The sequence below is a fragment of the Lycorma delicatula genome, chromosome 1 (assembly GCF_047948215.1).
Source record: "Lycorma delicatula isolate Av1 chromosome 1, ASM4794821v1, whole genome shotgun sequence".
Taxonomy (NCBI): domain Eukaryota; kingdom Metazoa; phylum Arthropoda; class Insecta; order Hemiptera; family Fulgoridae; genus Lycorma; species Lycorma delicatula.
In genome coordinates, this window is record NC_134455.1 from 23,978,903 (window position 1) to 23,995,550 (window position 16,648).

Genomic DNA, 16,648 nt, shown 5'->3' on the forward strand with positions numbered 1-16,648 from the left:
TGCAAATTATAATAGGCTATAGACATTGTAGTAAATTTATGAGAATTTTACTCACTATATAAAAGGAAGCAGTGTTAAAAAAGTGTAAAAACTATAATATATTATAAGTTTAACATCTCATATTTTCAAATTGCTGACTCAAATAAATTACAGAAACATAGAAGAGGTAAAAGGCAAGCTATAGTAGGTAAGCAGTATAGTTTCCAGAGAGATATGGAACATAAGAAGGAAATTTAGTCCTCAGATTAGTTTTAAAAAGAAGGTTTAAGTAAAATAAAAAATAAAGCTATGAATGTAGTGTTTCTATGACTTGAAAAAAGATTTGATATTGTAAAATGGAATAGACAATTTAAGAGTTTAATAAAACAAGACATAAATAGAAGAAAGAAGAAACATTTATGGCATACATACCTATCTATAAGAAACACATTTATACATATGTCGTCATTACATATACACATATGTAATGCTTATTAAATTACATTTACACATTTTTAATAGTATGTTTTTTTTGTCTTCAGTCATTTGACTGGTTTGATGCAGCTCTCCAAGATTCCCTATCTAGTGCTAGTCGTTTCATTTCAGTATACCCTCTACATCCTACATCCCTAACAATTTGTTTTACATATTCCAAACATGGCCTGCCTACACAATTTTTCCCTTCTACCTGTCCTTCCAATATTAAAGCGACTATTCCAGGATGCCTTAGTATGTGGCCTATAAGTCTGTCTCTTCTTTTAACTATATTTTTCTATATCATTAACTGCTAGTTCCATGTAAAGATTAAAAAGTAACAGAGACAGGGAACATCCTTGTTGGACTCCCTTTCTTTTTAATAGTATATAAAATTTTATTTCGCTAATAATTTTCTTTCATTTTTAAAATTTTTTTATTGACATTGAATTATTATTTATTGTAAAACATTTTTTACAATCACGGGTTAATAATTATTAAATCAATATATTTAATACTGTTTACTGTATTTAAAATAATGTTTTTACTAGGGTTTTGTGTTGTATTTCGTTTTTTCTGTTGATTTTTTACCGTTGTTATTTTTTGTTGTTTACTGGTGTTTACCTATCGTAACCAAGTACTGTTTGCTTGGTTACGCAGTACTGATTTAATCAAAGACAATTTAGATCTCTGTTTACCTTCGGCTTATATGGTCTATTAAGTAGAATTTTATAAGAATAATTTTATTTAAATTATTTGTTTATAACATGTATATATTACTTAATATATATTTGGATTATAAAAAATTGATATGGCAGAGCCAGGCGGACTTGAGGGCAACATCCCGATCGATGAGGAGGGATTTTCTCCTGTTACGGGTCGGAGATCCTGCAGGCAGGGAGGGTCTGGTGTCATCGTGCAGGAAGTTCTCTCTGACAGCAGTTGTAGTGAGACTACTGAAGAGATGGTTATATGGTTATAGCTAAGATTTGGCATGCCGATCGTTTGCTTTCAAGAAGTAAGTTGAAGAAGCCTGGAGAGGCTTTGGTTCGATGCCAGAAGACGGCTGTTGGCTCGTCTGGTTCATCCGCTAGGGACTACGAAATAGATTTTCCGTCTCTCCCGACAGGGCCGGGTGACGACCAGGATGATGGACAGGGGTCGATTAAGCATGGAGGGAAACGTCGACTACGTGGTTCTCCTTCGGCGTCTGAGGGGAAGAAGAAGTCTCGGGCCAGTTGGAATTCCCTATATTCGGCGGAGGAAGCCTCTGACTTGGAGAGATACGAGTCGTCAATGAACGTTTCTGGTATGGGGGAAGAAGGATCTGCAGAACAACGGCGTGTTGTAAGTACAGAGTCGTTTCTTCTGAAACAGAAGAAGTGTTTTGACTACAATATGAGGCTTCTCTTTCATAATGTGAGAAAGCTGAATGTGTTCAAGATCAAGATTAAGGAGCGCTCCGAAGACTTGGACCGCAGCGTTCGTACGTTGGTCTTTTGAGGAAGTTTAGGCCGGCTAGAAGAGGGACTTCAAGGGCGACATGTTCGGGCAAGTGTCAAGGACCAAGCCATACAGACTAACCAAATTGTCTCTGATGAGGCAACTCAAACTCCGGATGGGGAATTGGGACAAGCTACCACTTAGTTACTTGCAAAGCTGCGGGGGACGGTCGAAGATGATGTCCCTGATGCCAATCTTGAACGGCTGGTCCTTAGAGGCTGGCCCGAGGACCTCTACCCTTGTTGAGGGCACTGACGCTTTGGAAAAAGGAGTTGGCTCCACCTGGATTACTGACATGGCGGTTGGAATTGAACATTTTCAGCATATGACAGTGCTTAGGAACTTGGCCACTGGTGGCCGATTGAAGCCTGGCCAGGTCCTCCTTTTGCAGTCGACTACTCGGGACCTCTCTGAAGAGGATAGCAGCTGTGAGGTAGCATTTACATTTGGGGTACATGAGGTAGCAGCTACATTTGGGCTGACCGATTACGTTCGGGTCATCGATTCTGCGGCGGGGGATCGTGGGGTGCCCTCTGCTGTTTGCAGGTCTGTCCCACGGTGTCAGAGAATGGACAAGATCGGCGGGTCTGCTTCTGTGGTCCACAAGGCCGGGTCGGACAAGTCTTACTGCGTTCCGTGGAGTACGGAAGGAAAAGGATAGGGAAACGCCTTCTCGTTCATCTGACACAGGGATCACCATCATCGATGCTGGCAGATAAGAAGCGATCCGCGGGTCGGCCGACTACTATAGTTGTGGTCAAGGCGGAGGGGAGGACCTTCTCCGCTTTGTGAAAGGGGCAGTTTCACCAGGGGAAACTGGACTCCTCTCCGTCCGGTAAGGCCAAGGGGAGAACCTCCACCTACGGGTTCAGGCGTACAGTTGCGAGGCGGACCAACTCAGCAAGGATATTGCTAAAGGTGGAGGGTCCTACTAGGGCCCTGGCTGGTAGGGACGGTAGAAGAGTCCACGACCTGGTTAAGGATGTGGATTCACTCACGTCACAAGACGAGTTTCTTCGGGAGCTTCGCAAGATGATAGGTGAGTCGGTCACTATTGTTGTCCGGTCAACAGGGGCGGCTTACGGCTCCACTCAGGTGGTTACACTGCCAATGCCACCAATCATGGCAGACAAACTACTGTCTGTTGGACGAGTTTGGATTGGGTGGTGGCCTCTCGAATGGTGTGGCGTTCATCCGATTACCTTTGCTTCAGATATTGCAATCCCGACCACAGGGCCAAGTTCTGTTCTGGCGTAGACAGAAGCGGCCACTATTTTACATGTGGTAAGGCTGGCCATTTACGCAAGAACTGCCAGCAGGACCCTAGATGCTTCTCCTGCAATTCACATGGTCATGCACCCCGGGGGTCGGGGATGTAAGATGGCTCCAACGGCATCTGGAACTGTTTCTTCAGTAGGATATCGTGGTATCCCTGAGTGCAACCCCATCAGGGAGGTGGTAGAGGCCTCGGTCTTCCAATTACGTTGATTTGGTGGGGATTCCCTTGCAGAACCATTGGTGGGAAAGTAAGACTGAGTCCCAGTGGGATGATATTTTGGGATTTACTCATTAGAGGCATGGTGCCTACAAGACCTAGTCCCAGCTATCTGCCGGGAACTTTGTTCCCAAAGAGGTAGTTAGAGGCTATGGCACCCCTTGGAGCTGAGTTTATGTATAGTTGTGGATCTAGCTCCGGAGGGCGGGGAAAAAAAGGAGGAAAAAAAATTTAATTAAAAAAAGGAAAAATTAAAAAAATAAATAAATAAAGAGTTAAAAAAAACAAACAAAGATGAAGTCTGATTCGAACCGATGTGCCTTCCCTTTAAGATTCAAATATTTCCTTAATTAAAATTTTTATTTTAATTTCGATTGCAATAAAAAAAGGAGGTGCACAACTAGATATTACAACAGTGCTAAACAACAGTGCTACCCAAAATTTCAACATCCTACGGCTAATCGTTTTTGAGTTTTATGAGATATATGTACGTACAGACGTCACACCAAAACTAGTCAAAATGGGTTCAGAGATGGTCAAAATGGATATTTCCATTGAAATATGAAAATGAAAATGATTCCTGATCGTAATACTTCCTTTACTTCATACTTCCTTTACTTAATTTTTACTTCATAAAAGAAGTAAAAATTAAGATCTAACATTGCTAATTAGAATAACAAGAAATGGGATTTGTAAAATCATGAAGAAACTTTTTATGTTTCAAGCAAAATATTTCAGCAAATAACCTGTTTTTTTACAAAACCACATTAATAAACTCATCCATGAATATTGCATACCTATAAAACATATAATGTGAATGTATACATACTTTGTGATAAAAATTATTTTTTTTAAAGATGAGTAAAGAAAAGCTAATAAATTAACTTACAGCCATTTACAGTGAGAAATAAATCTAACTTTAAATAACCTTGTAACTGTACAATTTTGAACATTAATAAAAGGTATAACAACTAGTAATTAACTATAAATTTATGTAATTAAATTTGGTCAAGGTATACTAGATTAAGTCCTATAAGTATTTTCAATTTATTAATTATTCATTTGATTAACCATACTTGAATGCATAATCATTAAAAATAATTAAATGTTTTGCAGTTTCTTTATACTCTATACATGCATATTTACAGTAAGAAACTTTTCATATAAACAGCCCTGATCGATACAACTTCACAAGACCAGTCTTTATCAAAACCACTTAACACAAGTATGTACATATACTTGATTTATTATGAAATAATTATTCATAAAAAAATTATAATATTGATTCCTATTTTACTTTTTTCAGTATAAAGATTCCAATGTAACTAAAAAAATAAAAATGATAAGAAATCATTATTTCAAGAAATCATATTATAACTAAAGAAAGAAAATATTCCAAGCACCACAGTTATAAGATAGTAAACCACAGATTCAGCAACACTGTGTGACTATACCTTTGGGACTAAACTGTGAGACTGTAGTACAAAATCTATGATGTAAAAGAGAAAAAATAAATGTAGTAAATTTTTAATATTACAGGCTGTAATCTGCTCAAAGTTTTACCAGGAATAATTAGGCACTCTTTACTTTTAGTTGTGATCTATCATCATCAAAAAGTATCAAACAAATAATGGCAAGGATGACGGTTTTTAGTATCTCTTCTAATGCAGTTAAGACCACATGTAAGCATTTGATCCTCCATTTGTCATAATGATGCATTCATTTATTCCTTGTTGTCTTGAGACAACCACTTAGTGTATACAAACAGTATTAGTAAACTTACTCTTATTCTGTGCCTGTCATACCTAATTGACAGGTTCTCATTGTTTAGGTACAATGAGATTTTTTTGAAGCAGAATATTCAAATTTTTATAATAGTTTTTTGATATTTTGGAAGAAGATTTGGGTGGTATAATTAGAAGAGAGAGAATAAAATATTCACTAATCTTGCTATTGATACCAGAACAGAGCATGAATATTAATGTGATGCTAAAGGTATTGACATAAATAACTAACATATCAACAAAAAATATTTTTCTTTTACTAAAAAATAAATAAACAGATAAACAATCTAGACAATTTGCTCATTAATTAAACAATCCCGGAAACTGATGTTTCACGGTTGCAATTCAGGAGAAGCTGTTGTATCTGATTCAATCTGGAATTTGACATTTATTGCTGATGTGTTTGGTTTACTTCTTTGTTGAGTAAACCAAAGCCTCCCAGTAAATTCAAAACTTCCTCTGCATTAGAACATTAAAAGAATAGTTTTTAGAAATTGTCAACCACATTTATCCTCCAACTCAAGTTATCATAAATTGACTATTTTGGATTCATTTCCTATAGAAACAGATCAGATTTCAGTAATGTTTGAATTAACATACAAGCTTTTTTATTTCAATCAATATACAGGTATTTCATTCCATTACATAAAAAATGGGGTTTAATTTATTTCCATTATATTAATTATTCAGTTAATATAATATATTAATTAATATATTATTAAATGTATAATCATCAGGTATCTTTAAAGGTTGCTTTAACCTGTATGTAAGGTTGCTTTATGTTCTAACATAAATAGGTTAACTAGTATTTTGAACAAGTAAAAAGTTAATCTGATCTCAACTGTAAAGTTTATACAACTTCCATCGGTATTTTAAATTAAAAATTTCTAATCTGGCAAATCTATCTGATATTAAATCCAGCATAAGCCTACATAATATACAGTATAACAAGTATTTCACAAAAAAAAATAAATAAATAAAAATAAATACATATTACGTAAATCTGTTTCGTAAAACAGCATACTTAATTGCAACACATCCTAACCCCTCATAAGGGAAGAGACCTGCCTTTTGATAATCCCGGTCGCTGTACCAACCCCTTTATTCTTAGCCCTGATGGGCTTTACTGGAGTTAATTCCCACACAACTGATGATGTTTCTATAACAACTGAAACATCTAAGGGAGCATAGCATCCTCAAAGTAGCAATGTAAAATATGATAAAATTTCAACAGCCAAAACCAAATTTATTTAAAAGTTCTCTAAGATCATTGAAGCTAAACAATGTTAGGTAAGTTGCACTGCATACTAGGCATTTATTAGTGAATATGACTACACCAGTTAATGCCTCTTGATATTAATTAATTAATATAATGTTACACAAAAATAAACTTACTATGAGAACTAAATCAGCCACCAGTTGTATCATTTTTGAGCAAAAGGTCATCTCTGCAAATAAAAAAAAGTTATTAATATCATTTACATAAAATTAACATTCAAATTAAAATATTTAAATAGTAATACTAATAATAATAATGATGTATATTTATAAAACTTGTAAATCTCTCTCTAAGTGTGTATGTATGTGTGTTTTATAGTGAGATGACTGGATTACTGTTAAATTTGAGGAATGAGATATTTATAGGCAGTACAATTGGAATTCTAAGCAGATAATTGCCCAGTGGGTGATAAAAATATAAACAAGCTCTTTCTTTCTCTCAGGTTTTTTTTATAAGCGCATATTGTTGCTTAGTATGCCAAGGAAAATTCATTGTGTAACATACATAACAGGCATTAGTTATTACTTCATACATGAAAGTAGTATAAATACAACATAATTTGTAGAGAGTTGCTCTATACAAGACACAATATCATCAGTGGCCTGCCATTAGCATTACCAGTTTTTCCTCGATTAATATTTTTCAAATTTAAAGTTAAATTTTATTGAGCAATATAATTTGAATTAAAATCGTATAAGTCATCTCAGAAAAAATTTATTTCAACATAATTTTCAACAAATAAGATTCTTCCTAATCCCACATAATATAACTCAAAAAAATCCTGAAAATTATTATTTGGCTCATTTAAAATTCCTCTAAATTATTTCTTTCAAAGGGAAGCAGATGTTTCTTTTTTAAAACAAAAATTTTGTAAATTTGTTTGAACTATCTAAGATATACAAAGTATTTAATAGGGTTCAACCTGTGAAGAACTGTTACGGGTTGTCACAGAAAGCCTATATAGCGCTGGAGATGTATTTAAACTGGGAATTTCTGGATAGTGATCACTTCCTTTCCTTTCATAATACAGTACAAAAAAAAAGATAGACGCTAGTCAAAAAAATTGCATAAAACTGTTACTTTTTATAAATACATACAAGCGACTTTATTTTAACATATTGGTTTTAAATCATGAATCATGAATTATAAAGGAAGAAACCAAAATAAATCGATAACTGGAATTACTGTAATATTTCATAAAAGCAAGTTAATTATAGGGCCATTTTTCAGACTCATCCGATGTGACAAGCTTTGTCGATGGATGATAATCAAAGATTCGTGACCTTTGTACTGTAATGCATTTAAGTCTAAAACTACAACAATAAATACACTGCTTTCACCTTCACCATTCATAGCAATCAGCACGACGAGTAAGGTTCATTTGCACGCACGTTTAAACCAAATAAGATCGTCACACTCGGTAAATTGTTTTCCTCTGTTTATTAGCTTAAAAAAAGACGGCTTCATTATGTACGCACGCTAATATAATTTAATGTCACTGGTTCATTCTAATCCATCATAATATTATAGTTACGTAATTTAATTCTCTCTTAATAAAGTTTTTATTTTAAAATAATTCAGTTGTCACTGGTTACTTAATACAGTAATTCCAAAGAAAGAAAGTAGATTCGACTGCATTTTAGTTTTAATTAATTAATAATCATTAATTTTGTTTATTTTAAAGGTAAAAGTAATTGCATGATTTTTTATAATCTTATAATTTGATGTAGGTTAAATTATGAAAGAATTACTAAAAAAAAAATAAATTAAATAAAAAAAATACTAAAAAAAATAGTTAAATTAGAAATGCAAGAGACAAAAAAAGAAATTTCGCCAAAAATTAATTCTATGAATAAGACAATGTAAAGACATAATTTTATTTTATGAACACATACTTACCTGATATTAGTAATTCTAAAATCCGATATATATACGAGGTGCGACAATAAAGTAATGAGACTGATTTTTCTTTGCAAGATGTGGCAACCCTGCAGCTTGCGTAGGCACACCAACTTTGACCTTGGTCTATAAGCTACTTCTAGTCCAAGCGGCACATTGATGCAACTGCTCAGGCGTGAGTTGTGCTGTAATAAGTGAACACGTGTTTGTGTCTCGCATCACAGAAATGAAACCGCAAAATATTGCGCAACGGTATGCCATTTCTTTTTGCGTTAAATTGGGTGAAAACGCGACGACAACTTATGGTAAGCTTCAGAAGGCTTTTGGAGGGGAGGTTATATCAAGAGCTCAAGTTTTTCGGTGGCATAAAATTTTTAGTGAAGGCAGAACGAATGTTGAAGATGAAGACCGCAGTGGACGACCATCAACCTCACGGACAGATGTCAACTTGACCAGGGTGCGTGAAATCGTACGATCTGATCGAAGATTATCCGTAAAAATGATTGCAGAAGAACTCAACATCGATCGAGAAACGGTTCGTCTAATATTAATTGGAGATCTTGGTATGAGAAAGATTTGTTCAAAAATGGTCCCAAAAATCTCACACAACAACAGCAAGAAACAAGGAAAAATGTGGCAGCTGATCTGTTAAACGGAAATCAATCCTGATTTTTTGAGCCGTGTTATCACTGGTGATGAAGGTTGGTTTTTTCAATACGATCCAGAGACAAAACGCCAAAGTTCGCAATGGTGCTCAAAGGGATCACCCAGACCAAAAAAAAGCTCGCATGTCAAAGTCAAAAGTGAAATGCATGCTTCGGTGCTTCTTCGATTACAAGGGAATTGTTCATAAAGAGTGGGTGCCTCCTGGACAAACAATTAAACAATATTTCTACAAAGAAACTTTAGAAAGACTTCGTAAACGAGTTCTTCGTGTCCGTGCCAACATTGCTGATAATTGGATTCTGCATCACGATACTCGTAATGCGCCATCCCATACTGCTCTGTCAGTACAGCAATTTTTAACCTCAAAACAGTACTATCACAGCCAGCAGATATCGGCTCCGTGCGACTTTTTTCTATTTCCAAGAGTCAAAATGGCGGTCAAGGGACACCATTTTCAAACAACACAAGATGTCCAAAAAGCTGTGACGAGGGTCTTGGAGGATATTACAGAAGATGAGTTCCAGAAATCTTACCATCAATGGCAGAAGCGCTGGAATAAGTATGTGCAATCAGAGGGGAACTACTTTGAAGGAGACAACACTAAACATGACTAAAACGGTAAGCAACATTTTTTTTCACATCAGTCTCATTATTTCATTGTCGCACCTCGTATATATATATATATATATATATATATATATAGAAAGAGAGAGAGAAATGATGAAGGGGGTTGAGGAAGTGTCTTCCTAAACAAAAGATGCATTTAGCTCTACAAAGATAAACGAAGCAAGCATATGTATTAAGCAGCAAAACTAATGCCACAAACTTCGTTATTAAGAAAAGGACTTTAGTACAGAAAGAAATAATGAAGGTTTTGTTATCATGTAAAACCGTAATTCATTACTATACTACTGGAAAAATTAACAGACAGAAATTGTTTAAATAATTCGTAAATTAAATGAAAAAATTGCTAGAACTTATAATATTATTCTATGGTAATTAAACAAAAAATGTCGAAATATATTTAATTAAAATTGAATGATATAATTGATAAATAAATCTAATCAAACAAATAAATATAATAATTTTTACAAACCTAACTGAAGGTGGATTGAGCAAAATTAAAAAATATTGTCTGTAATTTGTGTTATCTAAATATAGATTTATAAGTAAATATCTAACAAGGAAGTTCTCATGGTACAAACTAAAATTATTTAAACATTGAAATTTACTCTAAATGGTTGTTGAAGTAAAATAATTAAGAGTAGGCAAAAGAACCGTTTAAACAAAGTAAATAACAGGACTAAAATGGATTTCAATTGTTAAACAATCATCATCAGTCATAACAGAAGTGATAAAATAACCCGTAAATTGGTAAAAATAAAAAATAAATAAATAAAGGTTAAATTTTAAAAAATCTTATTACATCTTGCAAATAATTTAATTAATTTTTTTTTTTATCTACTACTTTAATCAAAATAGATAAGAATATGAAACGTGATAAAAGAATTCTTCGTAAGGAAGCCCATGGGCAATTATGGTTTATCAACAGTAATAAATATCTATTTCTGCAAAATGAGTAATTTAATAACAACAATATAATATATTATTTGTGCATTAATTAATTTAATGGGCTATTTTGATGACCATTCCATCCATAATTTAAACTTACTAATGTTATAAAAACAAAATTTTAATCGAGGGTGAAGAAATTTATGAACTCAAATTGAAGTAATACATTTTTTATGGTTTGAATAATTTTAATAGCTTTCGTAATAATGCCAAACTCTGCCATTATGAATAATGTAATTTTCATAACAGTAGTCGAATATACTCTTGATTTGTTCATTGAAGTAGATATTACAGCGAAAAAGATTCAAACTATACTTTTTGTACTACTGTTCATATTAAAAATTATATATTTAGTATGTTATCGAGGCAATATTATAATAAAATAAAAAAATAAATACTTCGGATCTTCCACCAATCCCTACAATTTAAATCTAGAAAAAAAAATTTAAAGGTCAGTCAGCAAAATTTAACTCTTTCCATAATTCTCTATATACTCGTTCCATTGAGTGAATAAACAGTATTATTTACTTAAAAAAATATCGGATACAGACAGAGGAAGTGAGTAATGGGTTTACTAGATTAAATTTGTCCATTTCTTAATATTTTGAAAATAAAATTAGGAATATTCAAAATAATTCTTGCACCCCTCTGATAACAGTTAGTCAAAATATAAATTATTAAGTAATAAACGCTGTTAAGTAAATTCTAGTAAAATAGAGTTTACAACATTAAAAACCGTGAATAACTTAAGTTAAACATTTTCATTTCTATTGATAAACATTTTTTTTTAATCAAAATGTGTTTTACACATTAAAATATATAAGGTATTCATATAAAAGTCATAGGCTGCATATAGTTACATTATAAAACTGTTTTGGTGTAAATTTACAAAGGAAATTTCAAAAAAATAGCTGGTAAAATATTACACAATTTATCCGGCTATGCCGGTCAAGTCATTGCAAAATCTTGTCTGCATTTTTAATCCAGGATCTATAACTTTTTTTAAAAATTGTAGACTTTTTGATGACTCTATATATAAAGTATAAACTTTTAAACAATTTTTGAAAAATATTTAAAACGAAGAAAGAAATAGCAAATGAACATAAAAGATCAATTTTAAGAGATAATTGATTTTTTTTTTTAATTAAAAAAAAAAGTGTTTGGATTGTAGGTAAAAGATTTGCTTTAATGAAATTTTTTCTAAAATACCTCTGAGAAAAATCGAAATTTGTTTTTTCGCGATGTCTTCCCACTCCCTACATATAGAAATATTTGAGCCAAATTTGAAGAAAATCGGTTCGACTACATAATGCCAAGAGATATCCTTGGCCTTATAAGCAAGGATATAAGGCTAAAAGCTGCGTTACACACATACTTTCGCAAATATTACATATATATATATATATTTTTACATATTATATATATATTTTTTAGTCTACCTCTAGATGAACTAGTAGGGGTCTAAAACGTAAAGATTTAAGAACACCCGATACTTACTTTTTGCATCATCAACATACTTTTCCTTTTAATATTAATTCCTTTTTAATTTTTAATATTCTTGCTATAATCGCCGGGAAAGTAATAATTTTTTTTTACTCTGTTGTAAGACCATCAGTTACCTTTAAAGTAAAATTATGATTTATTAAGAGTGTAAAAAATAAAAAATTCATCTATACCGTATAAACAAATTTTTATTTTCTTCTATAAACAAGAGCCTGTAAAGATGTCGTGATGTAATTATTATTATCACTGTGATGTCAAGGAAGCATGTAATTTCGATGTTAAACAAATCACAATTATTACATGGAAAAAAGAGATCTCACTTTCAGTTTATATCAGGTATCTCATTTAATCTAGATACGGGAAAATATATACCAGTCGATGGACAGTCGTTTTTTAGCACTATCAATATCACCTAAAAGAGACAGCAGAACAATTGTAATCTATGTCAGATGAAATATTGTTACTCTCACCGCAGAGATATAATCAGTTAATTTTAACACGAATCTGTCTAATAAGTTAGATTAAATTACAGATAAAATAATGTAAATATGATTCAAATAATTCCTCTGAATTCATAATAAGATAAGAAATGTACCCAATTTTTTAACTTCCACTAAGTCATTTTTAAACATAACTGAAATTCGCTGACAAGATATTGAAAAAAAAATATGTTACTTCATTTTCACAAAATGATCTAAAAAAACCAATACGGCTGTTTCGGCACATTTCTCCGGTGTTACAAAGAGAATACACACCATATACATAATGCTATATTTTATTTGTAATTACGTATTTATTACTTTATTATTATTAATAACCTCAAAATTAACATTATTTTAATTTTTCAGTATAAACGGAATTTAAATACGACATTTAAAATTACAATATAAAAAAAATAAAGATAAACTAAAACGAAGAGAACTTGTACAAAAGTGTAAAGAAATCCCATAGTCAGAATACTAACTGTTTAAAAAAAAAATCAATAATGTATCAACATAAAAAAGTCTTTTCCTGTCAGTCACATAATTTGCGGAAGTTTATTTTTTTTTTTTTTTTGTCTTCAGTCACTTGACTGGTTTGATGCAGCTCTCCAAGATTCCCTATCTAGTGCTAGTCGTTTCATTTCAGTATACCCTCTACATCCTACATCCCTAACAATTTGTTTTACATATTCCAAACGTGGCCTGCCTACACAATTTTTCCCTTCTACCTGTCCTTCCAAAATTAAAGCGACTATTCCAGGATGCCTTAGTATGTGGCCTATAAGTCTGTCTCTTCTTTTAACTATATTTTTCCAAATGCTTCTTTCTTCATCTATTTGCCGCAATACCTCCTCATTTGTCACTTTATCCACCCACCTGATTTTTAACATTCTCCTATAGCACCACATTTCAAAAGCTTCTAACCTTTTCTTCTCAGATACTCCGATTGTCCAAGTTTCACTTCCATATAAAGCGACACTCCAAACATACACTTTCAAAAATCTTTTCCTGACATTTAAATTAATTTTTGATGTAAACAACTTATATTTCTTACTGAAGGCTCGTTTAGCTTGTGCTATTCGGCATTTTATATCGCTCCTGCTTCGTCCATCTTTAGTAATTCTACTTCCCAAATAACAAAATTCTTCTACCTCCATAATCTTTTCTCCTCCTATTTTCACATTCAGTGGTCCATCTTTATTATCAGTGGAAGTTTATTATCATTGCCAAAGGAAAAGAGACAGTTATTTTTTGTGTCACAGTGCAGCGTAGTTAAATCAGTTAGAATATGCTCAAAAACAAAACAAAAAATCTAAATAAATAAATTTGTTAGCGTTATAAGATATCAGAATTTGAATATAATTCATGGAACGATTCAAAACCTTACCTTAGGTAATAAATCATCAAAAAAAATTTTTAGAAAATGATGGATCAGTTCATATAGATCAGCATAGCTCTTAGCTGATATCTATGTATCAGATAAACCACAGATGAGTCAAACAATTATCAAACTGTATTTGAGTGCATAACTTTATACGTTTGTAACAATAGATAAAGAAATAAACCTTAATGATTCTAAAGCCTTAAAATGCATGATTTGAGAAGAAATGTTACGTTTTTTTCCATTGTGATGTATTCTGAATCAGTATATCAAGCGGTTTATAAATGATATCATTGAACGATTACAACATAGAAGGGTAGTGAATCGTTAACTCAGTCTCACAAATGGGGTATTGAATCGAATATTTTTGACTGACCTTGTGAAATTCTTTATAAATTTAGTAGAGATGTACTTTTTATACTAGTACTAAGAAAATAGCATTTAGTGATGTATAAATGTTATTGACCACAATCTATTGCTTGTACAGTCTACTGCTTATAGTCAGTCACTACAGTTTGTAACTTGTAGCTACAAGATTCCTGGAAATAGTGAAACTTAATTTTTTTAGTAGTTAAATTAACAACTTTAATATTTAAAATACAAATAATGCGATTGGCGATGAAAGCAGGTAATAATTTCATAACATAAAAATATTACTATCATATTAAAATGCTTAATAAAGGTATATTGCAACTGGGGAAAAAACAATGAACAAAAGAAACTAGAATTTAATTTTTCTGATTGATTAAAAGGATTTCAGTTCGTATTTATGGCAAAACGATCTGTATTTCTTAGTATTTGTGCATTAATCACAATCTAAAAATTAAAAAAAAAAAAAACGGTAATAAAAAACTGTAATCATTATTATATAACGATATGAATTCTATCGTCACAGCAATCTGTAATGCAATCCGAATAGTATTTTTAAAAATGAAAAGCCTCAGTTTTAACTCTTGCTAATCTAATTAATTTTATTTACAGGACTATTATAAAATTTTACGTAAATTAATGATCGCTTTCTGATACTGAATTGTACGATAAAATTACAACCTTAATGATATCGTAAAACACTAAATTGAGATGTAAAATTTTTCTGCGCGAAGCATAATTTCTGAAGTCTTAACGACGTTCATAACACTGAACGAATATTTTTGACTGAGCTTGTTCGGAGTAGCTCGGTAATAGCACGGCTTACTATCCAGCGTTATTGTAATATAGTTAACTGTAAGTAGCTTATGTAAGAGCAAGATTTCCACTATGAAAACAAAACATTTAAGATTAATATGCAAATTAAATATATTTTACTTTCAAAATAGCAAAAGTGATAATTTAGAGAAATTTTTAAATATTTTTTTTTTTTTTTTTTATATTGAAAGGAAGTTCCACATCATTAAAGGATGTACAGGTTAAAAGCTATCAGATATAAACTTTTGTCTTTTTTTTTCTAATTGAAGAGGACGACAGACAGGAAATACAAGGTTATGTCAAAGGTTATTCTAAGTAATACTTTCACTAGTCGTTTCCTTCAATTGGAAGATATGGTTACATTTTATGTACGTAAATTATAGTAAATAATATTAAAAAATTCACAACAATATCTCAATTCCTTTTCAGTCAGTAATCAAATGAGAAATATGCTTGTGTTATATAAAAGAAAACAATAATGAAAGAAGTAACTTTTTTCCTAAAAAAAAGTGCTAAAACACTTACACAACCATTCAACTTTAACATAAATTTAAAAAAAAAGACGTGATACCTAATTACAGTACACGGAATTCTATACTTTAACTTTAGTGTTATCTCTTCCCGTAGATCACTTTTCGACTGCAGAACTCAAAATATTAAAGTAAATTAATACAATCTAAATATCAGTTTGAGATATTTAACAAAAATAAATAATTAAACCTTCTGTTTGATAATTTAAATATTTATAAAATATTATGATGCTGTAACAGTAGGACTGAACTACAAAAATTGCTTTAGCAATATAGAAACAAGCCAACAATTTAACTTAATTTAATATAAATGGTTACAAGGTTGTAATCAGAATACATGCTGAAAAAGTATTATTTTTTTTTTGTAGATAATGATGATTAAAATGTTTGTTTAATTCTTGGGATCTTATCTTAAACAAAATACAAGTAGAAAAGTAAATTAATACGGGTAAAACTGGTAATTTTTCTGTTTATTTCACAATAGAAGGTAATTAATTTTCAGGTATAAACTTTTTCCGATAAATGAAATCGAACGATCATTTACTTCTAACAGGGGAAAGAAGCTAGCCTCCACAGTTCATCGTTTTCTAAACTCATAGAATAGTACAAGTACTGCAAGTATTTTTTTAATATGTCACTTCTCCTTGATGCCGGACCTGCATTAATTACGAACATACCACCAAGAATTAATCAGGGAGTATTCATCCCTGCACTTCTTCCGTCATCCGTCATTCGGATAATTGGTACCAACGTCCTAGACACAGTGTACTACGCCCGTTCGTTCAGCAGCATTGTCTTCATGATGTTATCTGGAATAAACCTGTCAAATTCTCTCAGGTATGCTTCCCTGTGTTACAAAAACCTGTCACATTCAAACACGGTATGTTCTACGCTATCCTTCCTTCCGCAGTAACCA

The 16,648-nt window shown here is 32.0% G+C and overlaps 1 protein-coding gene across 2 annotated transcripts in view; it reads right to left on the bottom strand.

Moving 5' to 3' along the window:
- LOC142318056 (uncharacterized) overlaps positions 1-16,648 on the bottom strand; it is a 111,599-nt gene that overhangs the window by 34,436 nt on the left and 60,515 nt on the right. For both annotated transcript variants that reach the window (XM_075354581.1, XM_075354580.1), the window contains exon 2: positions 6,631-6,683. In XM_075354581.1, the coding sequence (XP_075210696.1) occupies positions 6,631-6,681 (51 nt within the window). In that variant the 5' untranslated portion in view covers positions 6,682-6,683. The remainder of the gene's footprint in view (positions 1-6,630; positions 6,684-16,648) is intronic.